The sequence below is a fragment of the Eleginops maclovinus genome, chromosome 18 (assembly GCF_036324505.1).
Source record: "Eleginops maclovinus isolate JMC-PN-2008 ecotype Puerto Natales chromosome 18, JC_Emac_rtc_rv5, whole genome shotgun sequence".
Lineage (NCBI taxonomy): Eukaryota > Metazoa > Chordata > Actinopteri > Perciformes > Eleginopidae > Eleginops > Eleginops maclovinus.
In genome coordinates, this window is record NC_086366.1 from 2,205,153 (window position 1) to 2,217,750 (window position 12,598).

The window sequence follows — 12,598 nt, forward strand, 5'->3', positions numbered from 1 at the left end:
CGGTCCTGGGGCTCTTCGGTAGATGTGGCATCAGGACACACACTTCCAAGAATGCCTTAAAGAGCAGGTACTTACTCAGAGGTGGAGAAGTACTCAGATCTTGAGTGAAAGTACAAGTACTCTGATCTTGAGTAAAAGTAGAAGTACTCAGATCTTGTTCTTGAGTAAAAGTAGAAGTACTCAGATCTTGTACTTGAGTAAAGTAGAAGTACTCAGGTCTTGTACTTGAGTAAAGTAGAAGTACTCAGATCTTGTACTTGAGTAAAGTAGAAGTACTCAGGTCTTGTACTTGAGTAAAGTAGAAGTACTCAGATCTTGTACTTGAGTAAAGTAGAAGTACTCAGGTCTTGTACTTGAGTAAAGTAGAAGTACCAGAGTGTAGGAATACTCTGTCACAGTAAAAGTATTCTAAATGTTCCTCCAGTGAAAGTAGAAAGTACTCTCCTCTAAATGTACTTAAAGTAGCGACAGTAAAAGTAGTCATTGTCTGATTGGTCCATTTCAGAATAATATCTCTGATATGTTTTATAATGATTGATCATTAAAGTGTTCTCAGAGCTGGTAAAGGTGCAGCTAGTTTGAATGGCTTTGTATACTGCAGGGTAGCTGCTGGATTTACTGCAGGTGAACTACAGTCTGATTTAAGGGAGATTATATTTACCATCATTCATCCTAATCTGCCTAGCAACTAAAGTTTTTTAATGGACTCAAAGTACAACGTAGCATAAAATAGAAATACTGTAATATAAGTTAAGTACAAGTACCTCAAATTCAGTAAATTTACTCTGTTACTTTACACCTCTGTTTTTATCTCCAGGTGTTTTTGGGAGAATGTTGTGAGCCTGTTTTGAAGTGAGGCTAAAGACATGTTGAACTAGGAGCTCTCACTCTTAAATCTGCCTCATTGGAACATGGAAACCCAAGCTTTTACTTTAGGACAAAGCTGCTGCAGTGTTCGATAACTCTGTGAACCTTAAAAAACTCAGTGCACTCTCTGTGTTTTCCTGCAGAATTTAGAGTCCTTCACACTCAGATCAAATGGAATTCCTTCCTCCGTCCTGCAGCCTCCTTCCTCCCCCTCTCTGCCTCCAGACCCTCCGTTAGACTAATGGCACAATGATTCTTTCCGGCTCTCTTCTTCCTTCCTTTACACCGTGTGCTGACACCCTCACACACACACACACACACACACACACACACACACACACACACACACACACACACACACACACACACACAGCTGCTAACTGTTATTGTGTGAATGAATGTTTTTAAAAGGAAGGTTACGCGTCTTATCTGACTCTTTGTCTCTTTTCACTGCGCCACTCTCTGCGATTGTTAAGGGATCGAAGCGATACAAAATATACACACACACACACACACACACACACACTGTCAGGGAGCTCATTAGCTGTAGAGAGGAGTGCCGCACGGTGAGGCTGCTGTCATGTGGGGCTGACTGCATTGTGTGTGTGTGTGTGTGTGTGTGTGTGTGTGTGTGTGTGTGTGTGTGTGTGTGTGTGTGTGTGTGTGTGTGTGTGTGTGTGTGTGTGTGTGTGTGTGTGTGTGTGTGTGTGTGTGTGTGTGTGTGTGTGTGTGTGTGTGTGTGTGTGTGTGTGTGTGTGTGTGTGTGTGTGTGTGTGTGTGTGTGTGTGATCAGCTCTCAAGTCCTGTTCTTTTTCTTTTTATGCTCTTTGACTTGTCCCATCATCTCGGGTCCCCACCATGGCCCTGCATGATTTAGTGCCAATGACACACACAGACACACACAGACACACACACACACACACACACACACAGACACACACACACACACACCCACACAGCTCTTGTCTTTATCGAGCAAAAACACCACAGATTCTCACACAGTTTTTTGGTGAGTTTGAGGTTCCTGAATATTTCACACCTGAAGGTATTTTAGACAGCTGTTGTTTTTTAATGACCTCTACGGGTCTATCTGTCGGGACCGACCGCCTGATGCCATCTCAAACCGGTGGTAAGCTCTTCCCTTCTTTAACCCTTCATATCATTTCTGAAGGACTCTGGTGCATCATTGGAAAAACAGGTCAAGGACGGAGGCGGCCCTTATCTCCCCCACCTCTATCTCACCTGTTAGCTGAGCTATTTGAAGGGTCATTAGAGAGGAGCTGCACACTTTAACATGTTTATTGAGCTGTAAACTAAATGACATGGTGGTACTTTGATTAAACACTTCAGTGATGTGTTACTACTGACTTTTCTGACCAAATGAGACAGGAACCTTAAACCTTAAAACTTCAGGCAGTTTGTCTCTGGCACAAAGTGTATATTACAACTTTATTTTGGGTGAAAAAGAAAACAAATTGAAATATATAATACTAAAAGAAACAGTGATAATTATTGATCTCATAAATACAAATAAATTAGAAGTCATGTGTAAAATAATCAAATATAATAAATAAAATACGACCACATGTAGATTTACATCTCACTGCCAGATATTGATATATTAGAGTTGAATTGTTTATTAAAATCTGTGGAAGCCGCTGAACATCTCTCAGCCAACCTTTTTGCCAGTTTATAAATCATGCACTGGTTGCAGTGAGCTCAGACTAAAGAGTGAAGTTACACTTTGGAACTTGGAAATGTCTCAAGGCTTTGAAACATGTTGGTGGGTTTCTAGCTGGTAAATCTGGTCTCCCCCCCCCCCCCCCCCCCCTCCTCGATGTGCTCTGCTCAGCCCCGGCGGCCAGGACGTTGAGTTCAGGACAACCCGTTCATCTGGGATCAATTAACCCGGGCCGGCTCAGCCCAGTGCCCGTCTCTGACTTTGCTCGACATAATGATAGGCCTTCAGTAACGCCTCTGTTCTCGATGGCTCTGTTTGTTTCCCTCCTGCATCTGAGAAGGGCTATTTTCTCCCCGGGTCTTTTTGCGTTTGCTCCTTTACTTAATTAAAACGTAGGGTTGGTGATCATGAATGCGACCAGGAATGCCATGCAGATGCAGAATGGCATCTTGAGTAGAAACAGCGGTTGGCATTTGTTTTCAGGAAAACCCGGAATCTCTTCCGAAATGTTTCCCTTCTTGATTTCTCCTCTGCTTCACACTGTTTGTGTTCATTCCTCTGCTACTCTCTTGGATCTGGAGAGGTAATTTGATGTGTGCGGGTGAAATAATCCTTTCTCCTGGGTATGGTTTGGTCATGAGACATGTTTTTGACTTGTAACCAGCTCCACATTTCAGGAACAGGGATTTATTAAGTCAAACGTTCTTTCTTAAACTTTTGATTTAATTCTTTAAAGAAGGTTCTGTTCCCACCGCGCTGGAAGCTAGTTCACTTGTGGTGAGAAGTCAACATGTGCTGTATTTTGCTCTGTCCTTAATGCCTAGTCTCAAGTTTAGCAATACCTTTGAACACAAGCTCAAATGCATTGCTTCACAAAAGGCATCACGGATACAGAAAAACCGAATCACGTCAGGAATTTTACTCCATGCAATGGTGGAAGATGATCTCACGTGAGAATCGTTGCGGGAATATAGTTAGTAGTTGTGCTTATTGCCTGAGAATCAGCTGACATGTGCATAGTGAGAAGGGAGCATCAGGGATAGAAAGATGCTTTGTGTTTCTGTTCTTACCCATTTAAGGTCACATGCATAGGAAACTGGACTCTGTAAGAACCATAAATAATGAGCAAAATATCAAACAGAAGCAACCAATAATATGTAATACTGCACAGGAATTGCCTCTGCTGACTCCCTGACACCTGCACACCTCCCCTCCTCCCTCTGCTCCCCACGAAAAAAGTCCATCAACTCGTTTCCAGTTGAGTTGAGCCACCTATTCCCAGCACAGATCCTAGGATAAGCCTGAGTCCGGCTGAACGAGCACTCTGTTTCTATCAGCCCGGCAGAGGGGAACCCTCGGGTCAAGTGATCATCCTAAATGGGATTCTATAGGTGGTCCTCTACAGGGGTTTGGTACGGATTCACACCGATGTCAGTAAAGGACTTTGGAGACATGCGTATTGCTTCTGATAATGGGAATCTAAGCAGGAGAAATGTGTATACCTGTGGCAAGTGGTCATACTGGGAGGTGGATTGGGGGTTAGAGAATGATTGCTTGATTTTTGGACAATTATTATAGTGGTTATAGTCAAGGAACGTGACAAATAGTTGGGTATGAATGGAAAAAGAGGTCCAGGGTGATGTTCACACCCTGCCTCCACTCGCATCTTTCCACACCTGGTCCAACGATGCATAAAGTGGACATAGTTCTTGGGTCTTAAAAGGTTTATTGCTCCAATAAGACATTTGGAAATAGATCCATCCTGTCTGTTCGGGTCCATAGTCTCCATTGTTTTTCATATGAGACCTGTAACCCGTGGCGGAGACTGCTTTATTGACCCTGGGGTCACAATTGGCAAAGATTTACACACACCAGTTTGTTTTGGACGGGACTGGCACAAGGCTGGGTTTCAGAGCCCGGAAACAGTCGACCTTTACCCAGCCTGGTCGTGATGAGGCCCCGTCCAACATGCTTCCTGTGAATTGGTACCTGCCTTTCATTCGGATAATTGTTCCTCTGTTCTTTGTTTTGACCGATTATTTGACTCACAAATAAGGAACTGGAACTGTGTGTGTGTGTGTGTGTGTGTGTGTGTGTGTGTGTGTGTGTGTGTGTGTGTGTGTGTGTGTGTGTGTGTGTGTGTGTGTGTGTGTGTGTGTGTGTGTGTGTGTGTGTGTGTGTGTGTGTGTGTGTGTGTGTGTGTGTGTGTGTGTGTGTGTGTGTGTGTGTGTGTGTGTGTGTGTGTGTGTGTGTGTGTGAGATCCAGCTTCTAGAGTTTGTTTTTTTTTCCTGACAAGCTGAGGTGAATCTGGACATTTGATTATTGAAACGTCTGCTTTGCGTTGCCTTCTGCTTTGCTGTGTCAACACGGCTAAACCAGTCCTAAAGAACAAGAGAAGCAGCATTCCTGGAATTGCAAGGTCATCGCAGTATTTTTAGAAATGAAGTGATTGTTTATACCATGCAACCCAGTGTCGCTTCTTTAAGCTATTGTTAGATTGCCTCGTGCTGTGAGTTCCTCAGATCAGAATTACATGAATATTACTCATAGTTTTTGGCCTTACCACATAAAGCTGTCCGCCACACTTTGGGCTATCTCCCTTTCTGCATGATTTCTCAAATAAAAAAAATCAAGTGTCACGATAAGAACGTATTTTGGTGACATCGGACTAAAGCATGGTGTACTTTTTTGCAGATCATACAACATTACACAACTTGTATTCCACCGCAGCTTCCAGATACCCCGCCCCTCTTTGAAGCCATGTTAATCAGAAATGGGTTGATTGCCAAGAAGGTCAACGCATACGAGGGTATCTGTCTGGACTTTATGGTGCATACATAAACATACATAAAAATAAAACAGACATTGGAGACCGTGATAAAAAACTATTTCAAGATAACTTTAATACCATAAAAAATACAGCAGTATTTACTTGGAATGTGGTTGAAATATAGGGAGATACCCGTAGACATTAAATAGAAATTGGAATAAGATATGTACATTCACTGAAACCTGCCTCGATGACCTCCACCGGCCTGTTGAGGCGGTTCAAATGCTTTGCCGTGTTGAGGCGGGCGCACATGGGCCAGTCGTTAGTGCCGCCTTTCCTGTGCACCACCCAGGAGCGCGATGGGAGTAGGAGCTGGTGTCTGGGCGGGGTGCCACACTTGGCTCTTCCTGTCTCTTAAGCTGCTGACTTGACTTCTTTTATACGTGTTTGTTATAAAAAGTATGATTGTGTGAGTGTGTGTGTGTGTGTGTGTGTGTGTGTGTTAAGGTTGAGGCTTCACCAGTATGGAGCCAGGGAGGATTTCATTCCTCAGTGTGGGTGTGTGTTTCCTTTCGAAGTAGAAAGAGAACTTTGAATGCATTATTCGACTGGTTTCTGACCTTCAGGAAGGCCACAGGTCAGCTACTCTCCCAAAGATCTCTGCTATCCTCAAAACAAAGAAGATCAGAATAAAAACTGTTGCACAGAAAGTCTAATTTCTATTTTTTGCTCCTGCAAATGTTTGGTTTATTTGAAGCTAATGCAGTAGCACTTTCATTGGTTTGACCCGATGCTAATGGACTTGCAGGACATTGCTTTAATGAGTTGGCAGCGTCATGGTTGATTGCACTTATTGAAAGTTAATTTGGATAAAAACAACAAATTAAATGCAATGTAAAGGTCTTAATGTTCAGAGATAATGGGTGTATTTGCCGAGTGTTGACTCTTTTGTAGGGCTGCTCAATTAATCCAAAATGCATGGACATCGCGATATGTAACCCTAACCCTAAATATGTGTAAAATACATATCTGTGGAGCTGCAAAGGTATCCTACATTTCAAATCGGTTGCTACAGACATGTTTGGTGCAGCTCATCCTAATCGTTTGTTATTTTTCAATCAAATCAATAAATCGTGTAAGCCTTCTCTTCTTAATTGAGAGAATCGTGTATACAGTAAGTATTGATTCTCCCCCCCCCCCCCCCCCCCCCTCAGGCTATTTGAGTGGAGAAGATGCAGTATGGTTGTTAAATTTCAAATCAATAAAAGAATGAAATAAAGAACTCTGTCGCTGCGTGTTGGTGGAACGTGTGTGTGGAGTCAATGCTGCACGCTGACGATGTTCCTCCGTCTTGTTTCCAGATGTATGGGCGCTACACCCAGGAGCTCGGGGTGTACGCTAAAGAGGAGGCGGCTCGGCTGAGGGAGAGCGGGCAGAGGAGGAGCCGGACCCTCGACCTGCACGAGTACGACAAGGGCCGCTGTGCCAAGTGTCGCAGTAAGTTTTCCTACACCGCCCAACACTGAGAAGAGACAGCTGTTAGCACTGATGGAGACGGGAGTTTCTATAACACTAGTTCCAGTTTCTGTACTTTAGCATGAATGGTGGTATTGGTTTTGCATGGAACATCAGGTTGATAACAATCATTGAAAAGAATATCAACACTATATTCAGAAATCAGGAAGCTTTTGTCCGTCCCACAGTGTGGCTTTAAAGCTTGTGGAGCAGCTGGAGTTTTTTAGAATAGAATGGGAGGATGAAACCCTCTTTATTAATCACACACATGCACACAGCAGAGCACACACAGTTAAATGTGTACTCTGCATTTAACCCATCCTAGTACTGGGAGCAGTGGGCAGCTATTGTGCAGCGCCCGGGGAGCAATGGGGAGGTGGGATTGGAGGTGTCTGGTGCCTTGCTCAAGGGCACCACAGCAGGGCCTAGGAGGTGAACTGGGACCTCTCCAAGTAGCAGTCCACTTTCCATATGTTTCAAGTCTGTTTGGGGACTTGAACCGGCGACCCTACCATTCCAGGTCGAAGCCCCTACTGACTGAGCCCCTACTGACTGAGCTGAGCCACTGCTGGACTTTTTGTTTTGTTCTCTGTCAAAATACATGTTGTATTAACACACTTTCTGAAGAAATGTAAACCGAAGAGAAATCCACATTAACACCAAGTTAATTTGGTGTAAAACTGCAGGTTCAAACACTGTTTCCCCCTCGGCCGGCTGCGCTTTACCTGCTTCTCCTGGAATATGATGAGCTGGACTTACTGTGATATTTCCAGCAGTCCGTAATGAGCTCTGCCTTGGCACAGAGCAGTATAAAGGTCAGCAGCAGAGTTTCACTAAGCCCTCTACGTGTTTTTTAATGCCATTGATCCTCATATTTCACTGAAGCAGCAGCGCACTGATGCTCAGGACTGAACCCTGGAGTCCCTGTAATGGGAGTAAAACACGTTAACATCATCTCTATACTGGGGGAAACTTTAAGGACTGGATATGCATCAAAACTGCTCCGTTCAGGAAATGATAATGGTATAGACTCGGGACTGGACAGGTACATTTACTCAAGTGCTGTTTCAAGTAGAGTTTGTAAGCCCTGCATTCTGCTGCCCTCTAACTGGTTTACACTTGCAGTTAATAGTTATTTTTTACATGATAATTGGCAGACTATAACATTGAAATACTTTTGTGTGTATTTGTACGCATCCTGCATACTGAGTACTTTCATTTTGGGATACTGAAATACACTTTGCTTCTAAAACTTCTATACTTTCACTGAAATAACATTTTGAAATCCGGATTTTGATTTGAAATTGAGTATTTTTAGACGGTGTTAGAACCGCTTTTACTTCAGTAAAGGGTGTGAGTTATTTTCCAACAGTACATTCTCTAAATGAAGTTGGATTTATACGTCCGACTCCTCCTTACTTTTTATGTGACGCCTGCAGGTAACGGTTACTTTTTACATAAAAACCTGTTTATGCGTGTATAAATATACGTGTAATTTGACTCTCTTCTCCACGTTGACATTAAAATAAAGAAAAGATGTACTTTCATTAATCCCCGTGGGGAATTTCGAGAATCCTGCATTTGACCCATCCTCGTGTTAGGAGCAGTGGGCTGCCATATGTACGTTGCCTTGCTCAGGGACACCACGGTAGCACTTGGTCTTTCTGGGAGTTGAACTGGTGACCTTCCAGTTCCTAGGTCAAGCCCCTAAGCCCTTTGCCACCGCCGCCCTGTGATAAACAATTCTGTATAATTAGCCGTTTTACTTTTGACACTTTAAGTACATTCTGCTGAATATTCTTCTATACTTTTGGTGAAGCTTTAAAATCAGGACTTTATACTTGTATTTTCAGGCGGTGTTATAACTCGTTTACTTCACCAAAGGATTTGAGTACTTTTAACACCACTGTATACTCCGAGTGAAGTTGGGAAGAACACTTTGTTGGCCTTAGAAACATTGTGTGTGTGTGTGTGTGTGTGTGTGTGTGTGTGTGTGTGTGTGTGTGTGTGTGTGTGTGTGTGTGTGTGTGTGTGTGTGTGTGTGTGTGTGTGTGTGTGTGTGTGTGTGATTAGATAAGAGTGTGTGTATGGGACGCATAACAAGATAAAACAGACTGTAAACACGAGAGTAGGGAATGTCATTCAGATGCATGAAGAAGATCATAGAAAGCATCTCACACACACACACACACACACACACACACACACACACACACACACACACACACGCACACACCGTCAGTTTGAATAGCAAAGTAAAGGTGAGTGCATCTTTGTTGTATCTTAAAGGGTAACACCACCAATTTCACACTTCAAAATCGGTCCGTCTTTACTCCGACGATCAGGGCGGGGCGGGGTGTTTTAGAAAGTTACTTTTTCCTGTAGGTTAATAAATGGAATCAGTTTTCCTTATCTGACTGAAAGTAATGTAACCTGATAGCTTTCCCTTTCTTCTGGATCACCTCGACATCAAATATGCAAATAAATACTATAGAACGTCATTGGGATCGCAGGGTTTGGGACCCTTATCCTTTCCCTTCCTGCAGCACCTGCTGTATTTACGGTTCAGTCTGTGAGCTATTCTTCATCTCCTCTGTGCATCAATCTGTTCTCCATTGTCCGTCTTTCTTTCTGTCTTCTTTATGTAACCCAATCTGGATGTGAAGCACTTTGAGTTGCCTCTGTGTCTGAAAAGGTGCTGTATAAACTTACCTCTAGGGGAGTAATGGATTACTTCAGGATACTAAGGAAAGGTTACTGTATTCCTTTACGTTACACAAATCAGATTACTGTTAGACTTCGTAAAAATGGGGATTACTAGCAGGACTACGTTACTGATTTTACAGGTCACCAGTAACCAGTGACCCTCCAAACCTGAGGAGGAGCTAGCTTAGCCGCTGTCATATTTCTCCTCTGACCCCGGGAACGTTTTTAATAACCCGGTGTGTTCTCTGTGTTCCTGATGATTGATTAAAACGACTGAATCAGAATCCTCATTTCCCTGTTCTGTGTAAATGGAGCGCCCTCTGCTGTTGAGAAGCGCTCAGTGCACCCTGTGTGTGTGTGTGTGTGTGTGTGTGTGTGTGTGTGTGTGTGTGTGTGTGTGTGTGTGTGTGTGTGTGTGTGTGTGTGTGTGTGTGTGTGTGTGTGTGTGTGTGTGTGTGTGTGTGTGTGTGTGTGTGTGTGTGTGTGTGTGTGTGTGTGTGTGTGTGTGTGTGTGTGTGTGTGTGTGTGTGTGTGTGTGTGTGTGTGTGTGTGTGTGTGTGTGTGTGTGTGTGTGTGTGTGTGTGTGTCATCTCAGTGATGAGTGTTGCTGATGTTTCTCTGGCAGCCGATGACTCAGCTCTCCCCCCTCTCCCTCCCCCTCTTCTTCTCATCCTCTTTGTAAAACTCCAGGAACGGAATAGATTTGTCCCTCAGCAGGTAGCTTCAAGCAGGAGAGATTAGATCTACCACACACACACACACACACACACACACACACACACACACACACACACACACACATTTTCCTCTCTGCATGAGATAAAAAGGCAATACACACACACACACACACACACACACACACACACACACACACACACAGAGGTTAATGCGTAAAACAAGAGGCCGGAAATATATGGAAATATAAAACGATACAAACACATTCTTCTTCGTTGGTGCTGTGTGTGACTCACTCACACTTACAGTCTCTATTCCCCTTCTTCGCAAGCCACAATCTCGTGTTTTGTTATACATATTGTATAGGCATGCACACACACACACACACACACACACACACACACACACACACACACACACACACACACACACACACACACACACACACACACACACACACTCAGAATAAAACAAACATCTCCCTTTGTATTCGCTGGTGTTTAATGATGCTGAAATGTGCAACTGACAGCAGAATTTGCAACCTCTCGGCTGCCCTGAAGGAAACTGTGTGTGTGTGTGTGTGTGTGTGTGTGTGTGTGTGTGTGTGTGTGTGTGTGTGTGTGTGTGTGTGTGTGTGTGTGTGTGTGTGTGTGTGTGTGTGTGTGTGTGTGTGTGTGTGTGGTGTGTGTGTGTGTGTGTGTGTGTGTGTGTGTGTGTGTGTGTGTGTGTGTGTGTGTGTGTGTGTGTGTGTGTGTTGCATGGTACGACTCCTCCGACATCCATTAGTCCCAGCAGCTTCAGGGATGGTTTACAGCGTGTTGTAATGAGAGCAGAACAACAGGTATTTTTTTCTGTAATGACGGCCGTGGTGCGTCAGATTGAGTTTCAGTCGCAGGACGCTGCAGCAGTCTACTGTGCAACGTCAGCTTGTCCATTGTTACAGAAAAGTACGACAAATACTACTGGAAAACGTGTTTTTTTACACCTGAAACAAACCGTTCCGATATGTTTTGGGACCCAAACCTTTTCAGGCTCTTTAGCTGATGGCAGAAACAACTTGAATGTGTTCAAACTTTACCTGTACACAAAACAATGACAACAGTAATGGTAGGAACTGTCCTCCTGAACAAAGCCAAAATGCAGTGAGGCCTTTTCCCATCATATTCCCTGAAGATTTAGCTAAAGCAGATTAAGTATTAAGTGTGTTAAAGGCTGTTGTAGGTCATATCTCACTTTGGTATTTTGTTTTAATATATTCAAAATGAAGCAATACAACATCAAGGCATCTGTTTCCACGGTCAGGCTTACTTGAGCTTTACTGCTCTTCTAGTCATACACCCAATACAATATGTGCTTGAAAGGAGTACATGACTCATCCAAATGATGTGGAATACATGCAACAGGAATGCCGGTGCACTAAAAAGCTCTTTCAACATCAGAAATGTGTTGCATACAGTTCAGGGCTTAGTCTAAACCAGGTATCAGGGTCTCTGCTCCATCTCTCTGCGGGCGTGCGCCCTCATTTCCCCGTGAAATGTTAAAGTGCTGCCAGGAAACAATGTCTCTGTGGGTCAGAAAGGGTTTACTGAGTCCAGAGATATGGAGATGGGGTCAGATGTCTGGTCAGACGGCAGAGACAGCTTACGGAGAATAAAGAGGGGATGGATGTCCGGTGGGTCTGCGGGGGGACGAGTGGCAGGCAGCAGGCTGACACTGAGACTGAGATTTCTGATCCTTTCTTTTACTCTCTTTTTTTCTGGAGAGGAAGTAAAGGAACCGGAGCTCTGGATCTATTTGTTGTTGGAGGTGCGATATATGACTCAGCAGCTTTCAGACATGAAGACACTATTATTTCAGCTTCGCTCTGATGCAGGAGTTACACCTGAAAGTGGGCGGGACTTAATTTTGCAGGAATTTCAATTATAAGAGTTGGACGTAATTGCTAAAGTAAATACTGCAATGAAACACGTGTTTAGCAAAGATCAGAATCACGTGATGTAGTTTTTCCTGTCAAACCCTTGCCGTCATTGTACCCGTTTGTGCTGGAGAAGAAGTTGAGTGACTTTCCTTCCCGTCCTCTTCCCCAAAGGTCCCTGTTACATATCTGCAGCTGGACTCAAACGCTGCAGTGCCTGAGCTCAATATAAAACAGCTTTTAGAATTTATTCATTTCATTTCTAGCTTTAAACGGGTGACTTTTGAAGCTCGACTGGTTCTGCCCTACAGCTTTACTCTACATTCATCATCCCCCTCACGAGGCAGAGCCTTTGCCGTTTTCAAGGCTGAGTGGATGCTTTTATAAGGACGGTCTATGTGATCAGACAAACAGAGCAACTTCTTCGGAAATACAGACATTTATGGGGGTCTGGTTATCCTCGGGGGG

General features: G+C 43.8%; 1 protein-coding gene across 1 annotated transcript in view; it reads left to right on the top strand.

Moving 5' to 3' along the window:
* The window catches only part of clcn2c (chloride channel 2c), a 141,275-nt gene that overhangs the window by 36,551 nt on the left and 92,126 nt on the right, over positions 1-12,598 (top strand). The window contains 1 exon segment of the mRNA XM_063907260.1: positions 6,681-6,816. Coding sequence (XP_063763330.1) covers positions 6,681-6,816 — 136 coding nt within the window.